Source organism: Hyla sarda, chromosome 9, assembly GCF_029499605.1.
Source record: "Hyla sarda isolate aHylSar1 chromosome 9, aHylSar1.hap1, whole genome shotgun sequence".
In the NCBI taxonomy this organism is placed as follows: domain Eukaryota; kingdom Metazoa; phylum Chordata; class Amphibia; order Anura; family Hylidae; genus Hyla; species Hyla sarda.
In genome coordinates, this window is record NC_079197.1 from 2,682,983 (window position 1) to 2,703,189 (window position 20,207).

The 20,207-nt window shown below is 45.2% G+C and overlaps 1 protein-coding gene across 1 annotated transcript in view; it reads right to left on the reverse strand.

Annotated features, from left to right (window-relative positions):
* HMCN2 (hemicentin 2) overlaps positions 1-20,207 on the reverse strand; it is a gene marked incomplete in the record, with an annotated part of 213,000 nt that overhangs the window by 19,778 nt on the left and 173,015 nt on the right. The window contains 12 exon segments of the mRNA XM_056539579.1: positions 205-264; positions 1,661-1,898; positions 4,084-4,205; positions 5,522-5,659; positions 5,759-5,908; positions 7,414-7,584; positions 7,818-7,988; positions 12,394-12,521; positions 13,726-13,870; positions 13,950-14,091; positions 17,527-17,663; positions 18,331-18,412. Coding sequence (XP_056395554.1) covers positions 205-264; positions 1,661-1,898; positions 4,084-4,205; positions 5,522-5,659; positions 5,759-5,908; positions 7,414-7,584; positions 7,818-7,988; positions 12,394-12,521; positions 13,726-13,870; positions 13,950-14,091; positions 17,527-17,663; positions 18,331-18,412 — 1,684 coding nt within the window.

Genomic DNA, 20,207 nt, shown 5'->3' on the forward strand with positions numbered 1-20,207 from the left:
CATCTCTACAATGTCCTCCATCACCCCCATCATCTCTACAATGTCCTCCATCACCCCCATCATCTCTACAATGTCCTCCATCACCCCCATCATCTCTACAATGTCCTACATCACCCCCATCATCTCTACAATGTTCTCCATCACCCCCATCATCTCTACAATGTCCTCCATCACCCCCATCATCTCTGCACACTTAACCCTTACCGGTGCAGTAGGAATCTGCAGACTGGATGAAGCCCCCAGGACACGCGCCCCCATTCACACCTGTAAGAGACAAAAACAAGACATGAGCTGCAAGAATACAGAGGGGTCATCATAGTAAGAACCGTATCACATATACAGCTGTATTTACATGTATGAGGCCACAACAACTACAAGAAAATCCTCCATTCTTTACACTGCATTTATACAAAGCATTCAGAAAGTCTTCAGACCCGGTCACTTTCTTCACATTTTGTTATGTTGTTCTTAAATCCTTTTTTTTTCTGTTTTTTTCCCATCATTCTGCTTTCAATACCACATAGCAAATAGATGGTGTCCGCTCCATCACTATCGGACTCCTACACGACCGCACCAGACACTGGCAGGGTCAGAGAGGTACACGCACAAAGAAGAAAGGAAGAAATCTACTGTTCAGTGAAAGGTCCTGTATAAAAATGTCTTCCTTTATAAAGACCCATTAAAATATTACAGCAGACAACACAATCCAAGAATACGAGCTCGACGTGTTTCTGGGAAGGTTAACACCTTAGTCATAGTCCCTCAATGGGCTCTGACTAAGGGTTTACCTCCAAAACCCATCAAGCCTATATTCTTGTATTGTGTTGTCCGATGTAAAGTTTTAATGGATCTTTATTAAAAGAAGAGATTTTAACCAACTCAACGCTGGATGACTTGTTTACTATCAATACCACATAATGAAAAAACTAAATTCTAGAAATGTTTCCTTTTTTTAAATAAATTTACTAAAATTTCTAAAATTCTGTTTCACATGCTCCAAATGCTTAAGAAATTACGGAAACCCCTGAGATCAGACATGATATCCCTTATCCTTTGGATAGGGGGTAAGATGTCTAGCAGCAGAGTATCTCTTTAAGTTCCTCACTAGGCTCCAGATCTCTGCTTGTTGCCAGTGAATAGAATTGTTAATGCTTAATTGCACAATTCCGACCCTGTATCACCCGGACATGATCCGCAACATTGGTGTGAAGTGCAGTACAATATAAGGCAGTTTTATCCAGCCAGGGTGCCTCCCGCTGTTGCAAACACTACAAGATGTTCACCATGCTTGGAGCAGGCAGCCATGATTGTGATGTCACAGCCACGCCCCTTGTGACATTATGCCACACCCCCTCCATTCATGTCTATGGGAGGGGACGTGTTGGCCATCACACCCCTCCTATAGACATAAATGGAGGGGGTGTGGTGTGACATCACAAGGGGGCGTGGCTGTGATGTCACAACCACTGCTGCCCGCTCCAAGCGTTCTGAACAAAATGTTCAGAACGCTGGGGCACAGGAGTACTGGGAGTTGTAGTTGTATGCTGGGAGTTGTAGTCTTGCAACAGCTGGAGGCACCCTGGTTGGGATACATTCATATGAGGCCTTGTAAAATGGTTATAAGGTTTTTATAATAAAGTGATGGCTGCCACATCTTTACCTCCTTGCAGTGACGCTGTGAGCTGGAATTGTAGCTCCTCCAGTTCGGGGATATACGAGGATCGGATGGCGCTGACGTGCAGCCTCTGGGCGTTCTTGATCTGGCGACCCAGGCCGGGGTTGTACTCCACCGTGTGATTACAGCGCAGAGATAGGAAGCTGCCGTCCTTGGTGAAGGTTGGGGAGGCCCAGGCGTTGATCTGTCCGGCTCCGGTCTGCACATAGGTCTCTGTGAATTCCTGGGGGGGCAGAAGGATTCGAGACTGTAGATCATACATAAGGGGGCGCTAGAGCAATAGCGGAACTCTGGTTACTGGCAAATGCTATGATGGGTTTGCTGCAGTGCACTGGTTGGTATTAAAGGGGTACTCCGGTGGGGGGAAAAAAAGTTTCCAAATGAACTGGTTCAGGAAAATTAAACAGATTTATAAATTACTTCTATATAAAAAACTTAATCCTTCCAGTACTTATCAGCTGCTGTATGCTCCACAGGAAGTTGTGTAGTTCTTTCCAGTCTGACCACAGTGCTCTCTGCTGCCACCTCTGTCCATGTCAGGAATTGTCCAGAGCAGGACAGGTTTGCTATGGGGATTTTTTCCTCCTCTGGACAGTTCCTGACATGGACAGAGGGGTCAGCAGAGAGCACTGTGGTCGGACTGGAAAGAACTACACAACTTCCTGTGGAGCATACAGCAGCTGATAAGTACTGGAAGAATTAAGATTTTTCAATTGACGTAATTTACAAATCTGTTTCACTTTCTGGCACCAGCTGATTTGAATTTTTTTTTTTCCCACCGGAGTACCCCTTTAAAGCAAATCTGTCATCAGTATCACCCACACTAACTTGTCATACAGGCTTGTAGTGCGGATGATACTGATCAAAATGATACTTACAATGTCCTGAATGTCCCAACCGTTGCGCCTTTATCTGTTTTTCTTTTCATGTAAATGAGGTCCTTGGGGCATGGGCGGAGCTAGGACTGGAGCTCATTTGTATGCACGGCCTCCCTCCCTGCTCTCGTGGCATGGCGCATGCGTTGCTACCAAAGTACACACGGAAGCGGCGTCAGTTTCAGCCTCATGCGGTGTACTTTGGGAGTAGCGCATGCGCCGTGATGAAAACCTGCCGTGAGAGCAGGCAGGGAGGCCGTGCATATTGATGAGCGGAGCGCCCGCCCGGCAGAAGATCATGTGGGGTGCCACAAGCTCCGGTCCTAGCTCCGCCCATGCCCCAACGACCTCATTTACATAAAAAGAAAAACAGAAATAATGGCGCAACGGCTGAGCCATTCAGGACATTGTAAGTATCATTCTGATCAGTATCACCCGCATTACAAGCCTGTATGACAGATTAGTGATACTGATGACAGATTTCCTTTAAGGGGTTGTAATTTGGGGGTCTGGGTGTGAGTTCAACTTCACCCCAAAATTATATAATCGTTCTAACGGGGTTTTCAGGATTAGAAAACCGCTGCTTCTTTCTTGCAAAAGCAGCTCTACTTCTGACCACAGGTTGTTTCTGGTATTGCAGGTCGGCTCCACTGAAGTGAATGGGACTGAGCTGCAGTACTAGACACAACCTGTGGACAGGAGAGGCGCTGTTTTTGCAAAAATGAAAAAGAAGTTTCTGGTTTTATAAAGCTTTTTAATAATAAATATTTTACAACTTTCTGTTTCAAGGGTTTTTCTAGAACTTTTTTGGTTGATGGCTAGGCTGTCACCCCCCACTATACAGTGCACAGGGTCAGAATCCCTGCACCATACCTTAAAGGGGTACTCCCGTGCCCCAATGTTCTGAACATTTTGCTCCGAAAGCTTGGAGCAAGTCGTCCGTGATGGTGACATCACGGCCACGCCCCCTTGTGACGTCATGTCACACCCACTCCATTCATGTGTATGGGAGGGAGTGTGTCGGCCGTCACGCCCCTCCCATAGACATGAATGGAGGGGGCGTGGCGTGACATCACAAGAGGGGGCGTGGCCGTGACATCACGACCACTGCCGCCGGAACCATGCGCTTGTTTAGAACGCCAGGTGCTGCGGGGCCCCCAGCGATTAGAGATGTTATCCCCTATGCTTTGGATAGGGGATAAGATGACTAGCAGTGGAGTACCCCTTTAAGTTCCTCACTAAGTTCCTGATCTCTGCTTGCTGTCAGTGAATGGAATTGTTAATTCTTAGTCACGATTACGCACCTGTACCAGCAGGACACAATCCACAACATTGGTGTGAAGTGCAGTACAATATAAGTCAGTGTTATCCAGCCAGGGTGCCTCCAGCTGTTGCAAAACTACAACTTCCAGCATGCCAGGACATGTCCAGGCATGCTGGGAATTGTACTTTTGCAACAGCTGGAGGCACCCTGGTTGGGATACATTCATATAAGGCCTTGTTCTTACGTGTTCTTCATGCTATTCCTGTTACCTGGAGGACGATATCAGAGGACGCCAGCGATTCCGGTACGAATCCATTGATGACGATATCGAACCACAGGATCCCGTCGGAGTCCAGCCCCCGAGCGATGTGAGTGATGCGGAGCTGTTCACCTACAGCAAGTGAAGCCATAGATTAACATAGACTAATGTCACTAGCGCCTCCTACAGCTAAACAGGGGTCACTGCTCCCCAAATTAAAATGTATGGGATATCGTTAGGATATCAGATTGGTTGTGGCGCGCTATAGCGCCCCTGATTAGCAGCTGTTAGAAGGGCCTCGAGATTCGTGCAAGCCCTGAAGCCTATTCAGTATTTACCTTACTTTCAGGTCCATTTGTGCAAAATATAAACAAACAAGTTGCCTCCATCTGTAGCCATTGGCTGTCTGGACATGCTGGGAGTTGTAGTTTTGCAACAGCTGGAGGCACACTGGTTGGGAAACTCTGCCATAAGCCATAGGTAGTAGATTACTGTGGGTGAAGCAGCAATGACAATTGCACTAAATATGGTTGGTGTTTCCAAACCAGTGTGCCTCCAGCTGTTGTAAAACTACAACTCCCAGCATGCCCGGACAGCCTTAGGCTGTCCGGGCATGCTGGGAGTTGTAGTTTTGCAATAGATGGAGGCACACTGGTTGGGAAACACTGGCATAGATAGTCGTGTGACTATAGGGCTGCAAAAGGCAGTAGAGTACAAACAGTAGAAGAAAGGGGGCCCTATAACATATATCAATATGGGCCCCTATTATGGCAAAATATCAAAAACACAGTGTCCCAAACACTTCCTCCTTCAGGGAATAATGGGCGCTGAAACAATCAAATATGGTCAATTGAAAATATATTAAAAACATACAACGCATTTCCAGGCCATTCTGGCCCCTTCCTCAGGTACGATACAAATGTGAAAGATCAGGGTACATGTATATTCTGAATGGTGACATCACATAAAAATATCATGATTAAAATCACAATTAAAAAAATCATTAATACCAATAATAAAAATGTCATATATAAATTCATATTTGTAAACAGATTATTGAAAGGACTTGAATATACATTTTTATTATTAAATTGTGATTATTGGTATTTATTTTTATTGATTTTATTCATTACGTTTTTATTTCATGTCACCATTTAGAATTTATATGTACCCTGATCTTCCACATTTGTATCGTGCCTGAGGAAGGGTCTGGAAAGGCCTAGAAATGCGTCATATGTTTTTAATAAGCTTTCTATTGGCCATATTGGATTGTGGCAGCGCCCATTATTCCCAGAAGGAGGAAATGTATATCTAATCGTTTCAAAGGACTTATGTGTTGAATTCATATAGCACGTTACATGATGCACAGGATGGGGGGGATCTGTTTAGTGCATGGACAAGAGGCTCTGTCCTTGGTGGCGGGTGTATACATAGAGAGCAAGACTTACCTGTGGCAAACTCCACCTGAGACTCTTTCCTGAAGACTCCTTTGGTGAGGCTGAAGCCATTAATGGTGCCATCGGAGGGGAAGGCGGCGGACCAGTAGAGGGGGGCGATCATGGAGATCAGCACCTTCATCAGGGGTCCTGGATGGTAACACAGTCAGGACGTTAAGGTTTAATATCAGGACGTTCTGTCTGTAGTCCTGCCACTGACAGTCAGTACACAATGATGGCTGCACGTACCTATGGCGGGTGGGATGTTTTCGATGCTGCTGCTTATAGTGGTGGCTCTGGTCTGCGGATTTTCTGTCATGTTGGCGCTGAGCGAGGAGAGTCCAAAATCTTGATCGTTAACAATTCCAATGAGACTGGCGCGTACCCGAGAGGCGACAGCTGAGAATGGGAAAGACTTACATTGTTTATCATGAAACATAATACAGATAATAAAACCACCACAAACCACTCTACTTTCAGGTTGAGTAGTTGCCAAGAACTACAATTCCCAGAATGCATTTCTGTCCCTTTGCTCTTCATCACAGTTCGTCTACCCTGCCTACTCCCCTAATCACAGCACTACTGCCAGTTCCCCACCTAGAGCTGTTGTAGAACATCTCTTTTCACACAAACTATCGCACAATCCATGAGGTTGCAGCACCTTTTGTATTCATTCCCTGTCTGCTCCTCTGCCTGTGGCATTGCTCGGCACAGTGCAGCAAGGTATAAAAGCACCTCATTCTACTAAATATCCCAATAAAGTTATATAGGTACATGTGTATATGACAGGGAGATGGTGATGTCAGCTGGAGGGGCTAATCAGAGGTGATGACATCACTCGGGCGTAGCGGGGGCTAAAGCTTTATAGGGTACCCTACTTAATAGGATAGAAAACTTTTTTTTTTTTTTTTTTAAATCAACTGGTGCCAGAAAGTTAAACAGATTTGTAAATTACATCTATTAAAGAATCTCAAATCCCTTCCAGTACATATTAGCGGCTGTATACTAAAGAGGAAATTCTTTGATTTTTGGATTTCTCGTCTGTCACGACCACAGTGCTCTTTGCTGACCTCTCCTGGACATTTTAGGACCTGTCCAGAGCAGGAGAAAATCCCCATAGCAAACATATCCTGCTCTGGACAGTTCCTAAAATGGACAGCAGAGTTCAGCAGAGAGCACTATGGTTGTGACAGAAGAGAAATCCAATAAGAAAAGCATTTTCTCTGTAGTATACAGCAGCTAATAAGTATTGGAAGAATTAAGATTTTTTAATAGAAGTTATTTACAAATCTGTTTAACTTTCTGGCACCAGTTCATTTAAAAAAAAAAGTTTTCCACCGGAGTACCCCTTTAAAGACAGGACACCTCCTGAGAGCAGAGGATAATGGGAGAGAGGGAGGAGCTGGGGAGCCACTGAGACAACACCACGCTGACAGTGAGAGGACTATACAACTTCCTGTTGGGAGAGTGAAGAGGAGCTGTGGATGTGTGGAGAAAACACCACACTGACAATGAGAGGAATACACAACTTCCTTTCATGAGTGAGGGAGGAGCCAAGAGCTGCTGAGACAACACCACACTGACAATGAGCGGACTACACAACTTCCTGTCAGGGGTGAGGAAGGAGCCAGAAGCTGCTGACAAAACACCACCCTGACAAAAAGAGGACTACACAACTTCCTTTCAGAAGTGAGGGAGGAGCCAAGAGCTGCTGAGACAACACCACACTGACAATGAAAGGACTACACAACTACCAGTCAGGGGAAAATTACGCCAAAAAAACATGCTGAAGCAAGTACAATTTGTGATACCGCTATATTAGTAAGTTTTATATCATGGGGTGATAGTTTTATTTAAATACAATTTTCTGAATACCGGAATACCCCTTTAAGGTGGTGCCATACCTCGGCATTGCGGCAGCTGACATGTCTCTGTTTCCACGTCCTTCCCAAAGCAGGTTTTTCCGCCATTTTGCGGGGGAGGGGAGAAGCAGGATCGAGTGCGCTGTCTGGTGCCTTCACCGCAGGACGCCGAGCACTGAGACCAACTGCTCCACCCGGTCCAACCCCCGTCCACTGCGAAAGAGAAAACCGCAAATCACACGAAATATTTAAGTAATCAATATTTATTGTAATTGAGAAGCGTCTATATCAGTGGTCTCCAAACTGTGGACCTCCAGCTGTTGCATAACTACAACTCCCAGCATGCCCGGACAGCCAACGGCTGTCCGGGCATGCTGGGAGTTGTAGTTTTGTAACAGCTGGAGGACCACAGTTTGGAGACCACTGGTCTATATCCTCAGCAGTACCTGGGCAGAGAGGCAGACTACAGGCCCTGACATCCACGTCCCTCCCCATACAGGGTCGTCCTCCATTGGCCGGTGGGGGGTTGTTACACATCCGGACCCTCTCTTGGACTCCCTGACCACAGGTCCTAGTACAGGGACCCCACTCCTGCCATTCTGAGAAGCCGCCGTTAGCTGTTAAGAAACAATACAAGTCAATGGGATCCATTGGTCATTACTGGTATTTATAGTGCAACGGGGACGGAACGGCATTGTGGATTCTGTTATAACAAAATATCAGGTGTGAACAGAGCCCAGAACTCCACAGGTGAACGCTCCACTCTGTAGGTTCTGTTGACCGTCACTCAGTTATAGAGAGCCCAGGTATATGTTTGTGTATATATATATATACAGTGCTCCCTCAAGTTACAATATTAATTGGTTCCGGGACGACCATTGTATGTTGAGACCAGAACTCTATGGAAACCTGGTAATTGGTTCTAAAGCCCCAAAATGTCATCCAAAAATAGGAAAGAGTGAGGATTAAAGATAAATAAGTAGATAACTAATATAGATAAAACAAATCCTTACATATAAAAGTAATAAAGATCTGCTGGGGGCTGTAAATCACTGTCTAATCACAGCCAAAGGCTGTCCGGGCATGCTAGGAGTTGTAGTTTTGCAACAGCTGGGGACACCCTGCTTGGGAAACACTGGTCTATGTAGAGGACAGGAGCTTCTTCGGGGTCCTGTACAGAACACACAATGTCCTAAAAAAGTTACATGGAGTCACCCTCACCTGGTGTCCAAAGGAGCAGGTAACCCTGGTACAGTTAAAGTGTACAGAACATGTAATACCTCTCTGTACTGTAGGGGGCGCTACCAGACATCAGTCAGTGCATACACTTCAGTAATACAGGTAAAGAGTACAGAACATGTAATACCTCCCTGTACTGTAGGGGGCACTACCAGACACCAGTCAGTGCATACACTTCAGTAATACAGGTAAAGAGTACAGAACATGTAATACCTCTCTGTACTGTAGGGGGCGCTACCAGACACCAGTCAGTGCATACACTTCAGTAATACAGGTAAAGAGTACAGAACATGTAATACCTCTCTGTACTGTAGGGGGCTCTACCAGACATCAGTCAGTGCATACACTTCAGTAATACAGGTAAAGTGTACAGAACATGTAATACCTCTCTGTACTGTAGGGGGCTCTACCAGACACCAGTCAGTGCATACACTTCAGTAATACAGGTAAAGAGTACAGAACATGTAATACCTCTCTGTACTGTAGGGGGCTCTACCAGACATCAGTCAGTGCATACACTTCAGTAATACAGGTAAAGTGTACAGAACATGTAATACCTCTCTGTACTGTAGGGGGCTCTACCAGACATCAGTCAGTGCATACACTTCAGTAATACAGGTAAAGAGTACAGAACATGTAATACCTCCCTGTACTGTAGGGGGCACTACCAGACACCAGTCAGTGCATACACTTCAGTAATACAGGTAAAGAGTACAGAACATGTAATACCTCTCTGTACTGTAGGGGGCTCTACCAGACATCAGTCAGTGCATACACTTCAGTAATACAGGTAAAGTGTACAGAACATGTAATACCTCTCTGTACTGTAGGGGGCTCTACCAGACACCAGTCAGTGCATACACTTCAGTAATACAGGTAAAGAGTACAGAACATGTAATACCTCTCTGTACTGTAGGGGGCTCTACCAGACATCAGTCAGTGCATACACTTCAGTAATACAGGTAAAGTGTACAGAACATGTAATACCTCTCTGTACTGTAGGGGGCTCTACCAGACACCAGTCAGTGCATACGCTTCAGTAATACAGGGGTTTTACCAGTGAATGCCCATTCTGATTGGTCAGTTCTCTCGGCCATTGACAAGTTTCACAGATCTGGACTGTCTTTGTCCAGATTGTCATTGTATGTTGAGTCTAGTTTCAACTTACAATGGTCCAGAAAAGACCATTGTATGTTGAAACTATTGTATGTTGAGGCCATTGTAAGTTGAGGGATCACTGTAGTGGATAACCAAGGGATGCTGTGAGATTTCAGCTCTGAAGGCTTCACTAGATAATGGTCACTTCACACAGATAATATGTTTTTTCCTTAGTTTTCACCAATGTGAGCCTACAGGTAAATGGCGTCATCGTGCTATATACTATCGTGCTATATACAGCAACTTTATATATAGTATCGTACCCTAAGGCTAGAATTTCTGCCAGAGATTCGGAGATTTAGCCAGCGGCACTAAGACCACACGGAATGCATTTCTGGGTGGATTGACATCTATGGGGACGGCAATGCAGTCCGTGCGGTCCTAGTGCCGCCGGCTTGATCTCCGGCAGAAATTCTGTCCAGAAATTCCACAGTGTGAACCTAAGCCTAAGAATATGAAATCATGCAAATAAAGAAAGACATATACAAGAAGTCCTGAACGTGGTGCTCGTGGGTAAATTCTTTACACGCTGATCTGGTGTCTGGTGAAAATTCTGCCCAGGTTTATCTATATAAAATTCAGCTCTTAGGGCGGCAGAACTTTGGATATATTCGGGTTTGTAGGGGAGGATGTATAAATAGGCTCTGTTCACACTACCGATGTGGTGTCCATTATAATTCATAAGCCAAATCGTGTGTATTATAATATATAAAAAAAATAATATATATATATATTTATTATAATACACACGATTTGGATTGTTATTAATAATTTATAGTATATTATAACTATAAAAATTATTGCCCAACAAATTATTCTGACACAACGTCACATGAACATTTGCGCTTTGCACCTTAGAATGCCCTTTTTTACGCACTTTTGAACATATTTGCAGTTTACTAAATAGCATTGGCCATGTTGTATATCTCCTATATGTCCTCCCTTGTATTAACGCCTTCCTCTCCCCTGTTCTCCATGTTCCAGAGGCCAGCGGAGAACGACAAGCAAGGTTCTCTGACATATTGCGAGTGCACCAGTTATACCAGCACATGTGCGGCCATCTTTACTTAGGGAATGGCTGCGTCTGCCCATTCCTGACATCATTTTCTCTTCCTATTGGCTGCACGGACCTTCGCCATGTCAGTAGGTGTCATTCATTATCTCATGCATTGGTGACTGTGGCATAGACTTCACCCCCTGACGAAGGGTTCGAAACACGTCGGGGTGTATACTAGGAGTCTCGGTGCTCTGGTATGAATTGTTTACTGTCTTACTCCATATTGCTGCTGCTTTGCCTTACTGTTCCCATGGCTTCTCTTTTACATGTATCCTTAAAGGGGTATTCCTGGAGAAACCTTTTTTTTTTTTTCATATCAACTGGTTCCAAAAAGTTAAATAGATTTGTAAATTACTTCTATAAAAAGATCTTAATCCTTCCAATAATTATCAGCTGCTCAAGTTGAGTTGTTGTTTTCTGTCTGGCAACAGTGCTCTCTGCTGACATCTCTGTCTGTCTCGGGAACTGCACAGAGTAGAAGAGGTTTGCTATGGGGATTTGCTTCTACTCAGGACAGTTCCCGAGACACGTGTCATCAGAGAGCACTTAGCCAGAAAAGAACAACTCAACTTCAGCTGCTCATAAGTACTGGAAGTAATTTACAAATCTGTTTAACTTTCTGGAGCCAGTTGATATATAAAAACATTTTTTTTTCCTAGATAATCCCTTTAAAGGGGTACTCCACCCCTAAATACCTTATCCTCTATCCAAAGGATAGGGGATAAGATGTCTGATTGCAGGGGTCCGACTGCTGGGATCCAACGGCTGTCCGGGCATGCTGGGAGTTGTAGTTTTGCAACAGCTGGAGGACCACAGTTTGGAGACCACTGGTCTATATCTTCAGCAGGACCTGTCAGGCAGACTGCAGGCCCTGACATCCACATCCCTCCCCATAAAGGGTCGTCCTCCATTGGCCGGTGACCATCGATTTAGCCTAAATCCGACACCACACCCACTTTAAAAAACTGGAGTGCATCATGTAGACCCCTTTTATAGTGTGGTGAGAATTTTGCACCACTTTTTACCGAATACATCCTCCGGTGTGTCAGTGTGATTTTGCCACCTTACTTGTAGGGATAAAATATTTTTATAGGGTTGGCCTATGAGTCAGCAATGTGACATTTTTGGTAGATATAGAAAGAATGGCGTCGCACGCTGGAATCTTTGCCGGGCCTACAGATGATCGTGTGAACAGAGCCTAAATGAATTTGTTTGTTTATGTGCATTTACTTTACATGTAAGTTCCATTTCCTATAAAGCCCCATCACACGGCGGAACAAGTCGGCGATAGGACCGCTCGGAAATGCGCCGTCTCCATAGGCAGCAATGCATTCCCGAGCGGATTCTACAGACAGAACTGACATGTTCATTCTTTGTGTAAAGTCCGGAATCGGAATTTCCGCAACAGATGTTTTCGCCGTGGAAATTCCGCCATGTGCGCGGTGCAGTGGAATCTCATTGAAAACAATGGGAGCCTGCTGCAACAGAATTCCCAAGCAGAATTTTTCATCCGTGTGAATGGGGCCTAAGAAATCTGACGTCTATGTGACTGTCATTCTTTTACTTACCGTAAACTCGTAGTTCTACCCCGCGCCGGGCGATTCCTGCGGAGTTAGTGACTGTGCAGAGGTAGTATCCGGAATCCTGCAGAAGAGTTTGTGGGATGCGCAGGGAGCCGTCTTTAAGGAACTCGAGTCTGTAACAACAGGGGGTTAGAGATCTCCTTATTATTACTATATAAGAGAGATGGCAGAGAAGGATCAGAGATGGCGGAGAGGGATCAGAGATGGCGGAGAGGGATCAGAGATTGGGGAGAGGGATCAGAGATGGCGGAGAGGGATCAGAGATGGCGGAGAGGGATCAGAGATTGGGGAGAGGGATCAGAGATGGCGGAGAGGGATCAGAGATGGCGGAGAGGGATCAGAGATGGCGGAGAGGGATCAGAGATGGCGGAGAGGGATCAGAGATGGCGGAGAGGGATCAGAGATTGGGGAGAGGGATCAGAGATGGCGGAGAGGGATCAGAGATTGGGGAGAGGGATCAGAGATAGCGGAGAGGGATCAGAGATGGCGGAGAGGGATCAGAGATTGGGGAGAGGGATCAGAGATGGCGGAGAGGGATCAGAGATGGCGGAGAGGGATCAGAGATTGGGGAGAGGGATCAGAAATGCGGAGAGGGATCAGAGATGGCGGAGAGGGATTAGAGATGGCGGAGAGGGATTAGAGATGGCGGAGAGGGATCAGAGATGGCGGAGAGGGATCAGAGATGGCAGAAAGGGATCAGAGATGGCGGAGAGGGATCAGAGATGGCGGAGAGGGATCAGAGATGGGGGAGAGGGATCAGAGATGGGGGAGAGGGATCAGAGATGGCGGAGAGGGATCAGAGATGGCGGAGAGGGATCAGAGATGGCGGAGAGGGATCAGAGATGGCGGAGAGGGATCAGAGATGGCGGAGAGGGATCAGAGATGGCGGAGAGGGATCAGAGATGGCGGAGAGGGATCAGAGATGGCGGAGAGGGATTAGAGATGGCGGAGAGGGATCAGAGATGGCGGAGAAGGATCAGAGATGGCGGAGAGGGATCAGAGATGGCGGAGAGGGATCAGAGATGGCGGAGAGGGATCAGAGATGGCGGAGAGGGATCAGAGATGGCGGAGAGGGATTAGAGATGGCGGAGAGGGATCAGAGATGGCGGAGAGGGATCAGAGATGGCGGTGAGGGATTAGAGATGGCGGAGAGGGATCAGAGATGGCGGAGAAGGATCAGAGATGGCGGAGAGGGATCAGAGATGGCGGAGAGGGATCAGAGATGGCGGAGAGGGATTAGAGATGGCGGAGAGGGATCAGAGATGGCGGAGAGGGATCAGAGATGGCGGAGAGGGATCAGAGATGGCGGTACGTTACCTGAACATCTCCACGGAGAGCGTGCTGCCGTCTTTTTTCCACGTCACAGATGGCGGGGGCAGCCCCTCCACCCAGCACGGTAATAAGGCTGTTTGATTGACAGAGGCGCTGACCACGGACGGTCCGGGCAAGATGGAGGGGGCGACTATAATGTAAAGTATCATGTGACCTTCTGTAATGCGAACATATAAGACCGCGCCGTGTGACTTGTGATATTCACTTACTTTGTATTTGCACAATAAACCTCAGGCTGGTGGTGCCTATGGGGTTGGAGGCGATGCAGGTGTACTCGCCGCTGTCAGACGCCTGCAGGCTGTGGATCTGAATGTAACGGCCCTTGGAGAGAATCTGGACCCTTCTGTCCATCTGGAAGAAAATATATCAGTGTATACAACACGTCCACAATATATATCAGTGTATACAACATGTCCACAATATATCAGTGTATACAACACGTCCACAATATATATCAGTGTATACAACATGTCCACAATATATCAGTGTATACAACATGTCCACAATATATATCAGTGTATACAACATGTCCACAATATATCAGTGTATACAACACGTCCACAATATATATCAGTGTATACAACACGTCCACAATATATCAGTGTATACAACATGTCCACAATATATATCAGTGTATACAACATGTCCACAATATATATCAGTGTATACAACATGTCCACAATATATCAGTGTATACAACACGTCCACAATATATATCAGTGTATACAACATGTCCACAATATATCAGTGTATACAACATGTCCACAATATATATCAGTGTATACAACATGTCCACAATATATCAGTGTATACAACATGTCCACAGTAGATCAGTGTATACAACATGTCCACAATATATATCAGTGTATACAACATGTCCACAATATATATCAGTGTATACAACACGTCCACAATATATATCAGTGTATACAACATGTCCACAATATATCAGTGTATACAACATGTCCACAATATATCAGTGTATACAACATGTCCACAATATATATCAGTGTATACAACACGTCCACAATATATATCAGTGTATACAACACGTCCACAATATATATCAGTGTATACAACACGTCCACAATATATATCAGTGTATACAACATGTCCACAATATATCAGTGTATACAACATGTCCACAATATATCAGTGTATACAACATGTCCACAATATATATCAGTGTATACAACACGTCCACAATATATATCAGTGTATACAACACGTCCACAATATATCAGTGTATACAACATGTCCACAATATATCAGTGTATACAACATGTCCACAATATATATCAGTGTATACAACACGTCCACAATATATATCAGTGTATACAACATGTCCACAATATATCAGTATATACAACACGTCCACAATATATATCAGTGTATACAACACGTCCACAATATATATCAGTGTATACAACACGTCCACAATATATATCAGTGTATACAACATGTCCACAATATATCAGTGTATACAACACGTCCACAATATATCAGTGTATACAACACGTCCACAATATATATCAGTGTATACAACACGTCCACAATATATCAGTGTATACAACATGTCCACAATATATATCAGTGTATACAACATGTCCACAATATATATCAGTGTATACAACACGTCCACAATATATCAGTGTATACAACATGTCCACAATATATATCAGTGTATACAACATGTCCACAATATATATCAGTGTATACAACATGTCCACAATATATATCAGTGTATACAACATGTCCACAATATATATCAGTGTATACAACATGTCCACAATATATATCAGTGTATACAACATGTCCACAATATATATCAGTGTATACAACATGTCCACAATATATATCAGTGTATACAACATGTCCACAATATATATCAGTGTATACAACATGTCCACAATATATCAGTGTATACAACATGTCCACAATATATCAGTGTATACAGCATGTCCACAATATATCAGTGTATACAACATGTCCACAATATATCAGTGTATACAACATGTCCACAATATATATCAGTGTATACAACACGTCCACAATATATATCAGTGTATACAACATGTCCACAATATATCAGTGTATACAACATGTCCACAATATATATCAGTGTATACAACATGTCCACAATATATCAGTGTATACAACATGTCCACAATATATCAGTGTATACAACATGTCCACAATATATCAGTGTATACAACATGTCCACAATATATATCAGTGTATACAACACGTCCACAATATATATCAGTGTATACAACATGTCCACAATATATATCAGTGTATACAACACGTCCACAATATATATCAGTGTATACAACACGTCCACAATATATATCAGTGTATACAACACGTCCACAATATATATCAGTGTATACAACATGTCCACAATATATATCAGTGTATACAACATGTCCACAATATATATCAGTGTATACAGCATGTCCACAATATATCAGTGTATACAACATGTCCACAATATATCAGTGTATACAACATGTCCACAATATATCAGTGTATACAACACGTCCACAATATATATCAGTGTATACAACATGTCCACAATATATATCAGTGTATACAACATGTCCACAATATATATCAGTGTATACAACATGTCCACAATATATATCAGTGTATACAACATGTCCACAATATATATCAGTGTATACAACACGTCCACAATATATCAGTGTATACAACATGTCCACAATATATCAGTGTATACAACACGTCCACAATATATCAGTGTATACAACATGTCCACAATATATCAGTGTATACAACATGTCCACAATATATCAGTGTATACAACATGTCCACAATATATCAGTGTATACAACATGTCCACAATATATCAGTGTATACAACATGTCCACAATATATCAGTGTATACAACATGTCCACAATATATCAGTGTATACAACATGTCCACAATATATCAGTGTATACAACACGTCCACAATATATCAGTGTATACAAGATGACCACAATATATCAGTGTATACAACATGTCCACAATATATATCAGTGTATACAACATGTCCACAATATATCAGTGTATACAACATGTCCACAATATATCAGTGTATACAACAGGTCCACAATATATCAGTGTATACAACATGTCCACAATATATCAGTGTATACAAGATGTCCACAATATATCAGTGTATACAACATGTCCACAATATATCAGTGTATACATCATGTCCACAATATATATCAGTGTATACAACATGTCCACAATATATATCAGTGTATACAACATGTCCACAGTAGATCAGTGTATACAACACGTCCACAATATATCAGTGTATACAACACGTCCACAATATATCAGTGTATACAACATGTCCACAATATATCAGTGTATACATCATGTCCACAATATATATCAGTGTATACAACATGTCCACAATATATATCAGTGTATACAACATGTCCACAATATATATCAGTGTATACAACATGTCCACAATATATATCAGTGTATACAACATGTCCACAATATATCAGTGTATACAACATGTCCACAATATATCAGTGTATACAACATGTCCACAATATATCAGTGTATACAACATGTCCACAATATATCAGTGTATACAACATGTCCACAATATATCAGTGTATACATTGGCGTCCACAATATGTCATGAATGTATATTGTTATATCTAGAACTATACGGACCCACAGAGCTCCCCAATAGAACACCTTTGTACCCCTCTAATTTACTATCCCAAGACTCAGCAGCTTCATCATCGTACCTGGAGGGGGGCTTCTCCTCTGAACCATTGAATAGTTGGGACGGGGTCTCCTTCCACCCTGCACTCCAGGACCAGTTGTCCTCCAATGGACACCGAGAGCGAGCGCGGTTCATCGGGTCCAATAACAGTGGGAGGAACTGCAAAGAGAGGAAAGCACTTTCCATATTAGATTAAAGGGGTAACTTCTTTTTTTTTTAACTGGTGCCAAAAAGTTTAACAAATTTGTAAGTGACTTCTATTAAAAAATCTTTACCCTTTCTGTACTTTTTAGCAGCTGTATGCTACAGAGAAAATTATTTTCTTTTTGATTTTCATTTTTGTCTTGTCCACAGTGCTCTCTGCTGACACCTGATGCCCGTATCAGGAACTGTCCAGAGCAGGAGAAAATCCCCATAGCAAACCTGTGCTGCTCTGGACAGTTCCTGACATGGACATCAGATTTCAGCAGAGAGCACTGTGGACAAGACAAAAAAGAAATTCAAAAAGAAAAGAATTTCCTCGGTAGCATACAGCTGCTAAAAAGTACTGGAAGGGTAAAGATTTTTTTTAAGAGAAGTAATTTACAAATCTGTTTAACTTTCTGGCACCAGTTGACTTATAACGGCTGTCCAGGCATGATGGGAGTTGTAGTTTTGCAACAGCTGGGGGCCTCCTGGTCGGGAAACACTGGTTTAAGGGGTTGTCCAGCATTAGCCCCAATCATGTCTGTTAGTGAAGCTCCATAGAAATAAATGGATCAGCTGCTCATCATGGAAGTTTTCTGTGTTTGGACGAGATATTTAATTTGACTACAGGAGGACTCACCTTTCAGTCGCACCCACGTCGCCCTGGTGTCTCTTCCCGCCGTGCTGCTGGCCATGCAGATATAGATTCCAGCGTCTTCGGCCTGGAGCATTAGTGATAACAATTATAAATCTTTACATTATTGGCATCAGGATGTGTCACATGATATAGAAAACAGCGCAACATTGTATCACATTATATCCTAACTGTCAGTTAGAGGGGAAGTATCATGTACAAAAACGGATCCTCTATCTGCAGAATAGATCTCAGGGGTCCGACCGCTGGGACCCCCCGCAATCTCCTGTACAGGGCCCCGGCTCTCCCTGGAAACAGAGCATGTCGGCCCCCGCGAAACGGACGAGACGCCCCCTCCATATAGCTCTATGGGAGACCGAAATTGTTCATAGAGATGTGTTCTGCAGACATTGTCATCGACGACGCTTCACTACATCCCCTCCAGGACCTATCATAGAAACCTGGGTTCACACCACGTTTTTGCAATACAGTTCCCGTATACGTTTTCAATTAGAAAAACATAGGGAACCGCAATGAAAACCGTACGCCAAAAGATGCATCAAGTTGTGTCCGTTCTGCATCCTGCACAGTTTTGTCAGGGAAGGGAGAGAGGAGGGAAGGGGAGGAGAGGGTAGGAGAGGGAAGGAGAGGAGGGAGGAGGAGAGGAGAGGGAAGGAGAGGAGAGGGGAGGGGAGGAGGGGGGAGGAGAGGAGAGGGAAGGAGAGGAGAGGAGAGGGAAGGAGAGGAGAGGGGAGGGGAGGAGGGGGGAGGAGAGGGAAGGAGAGGGAAGGAGAGGAGGGAGGAGGAGAGGAGAGGGAAGGAGAGGAGAGGGGAGGAGAGGAGAGGGAAGGAGAGGGAAGGAGAGGAGGGAGGAGGAGAGGAGAGGGGAGGAGAGGGGAGGGGAGGAGGGGGGAGGAGAGGAGAGGGAAGGAGAGGGAAGGAGAGGAGGGAGGAGGAGAGGAGAGGGGAGGAGAGGGGAGGGGAGGAGGGGGGAGGAGAGGAGAGGGAAGGAGAGGGAAGGAGAGGAGGGAGGAGGAGAGGAGAGGGGAGGAGAGGGGAGGGGAGGGGAGGGGAGGAGGGGGGAGGAGAGGAGGGGGGAGGAGAGGAGAGGGAAGGAGAGGAGAGGGGAGGAGGGGGGAGGAGAGGGAAGGAGAGGAGGGAGGAGGAGAGGAGAGAGGAAGGAGAGGAGAGAGGGGAGGAGGGGGGAGGAGAGGAGAGGGAAGGAGAGGGAAGGAGAGGAGGGAGGAGGAGAGGAGAGGGGAGGAGAGGGAAGGAGAGGAGAGGGGAGGGGAGGAGGGGGGAGGAGAGGAGAGGGAAGGAGAGGGAAGGAGAGGAGGGAGGAGGAGAGGAGAGGGGAGGAGAGGGGAGGGGAGGAGGGGGGAGGAGAGGAGAGGGAAGGAGAGGGAAGGAGAGGAGGGAGGAGGAGAGGAGAGGGGAGGAGAGGGGAGGGGAGGGGAGGGGAGGAGGGGGGAGGAGAGGAGAGGAGAGGGAAGGAGAGGAGAGGAGAGGGGAGGAGGGGGGAGGAGAGGAGAGGGGAGGAGAGGAGGGGGGAGGAGAGGAGAGGGGAGGAGAGGAGAGGGGAGGAGGGGGGAGGAGAGGAGAGGGGAGGAGGGGGGAGGAGAGGAGAGGAGAGGGAAGGAGAGGAGAGGGGAGGGAAGGAGAGGAGAGGGGAGGGGAGGAGGGAGGAGGAGAGGAGAGGGGAGCAGAGGGGAGGAGAGGGGAGGAGAGGAGAGGAGAGGGAAGGAGAGGAGAGGGGAGAGGAGGAGGGGGGAGGAGAGGAGAGGGAAGGAGAGGAGAGGAGAGGGAAGGAGAGGAGAGGGGAGGGGAGGAGGGGGGAGGTGAGGGGAGGAGAGGAGAGGGAAGGAGAGGAGAGGGGAGGAGAG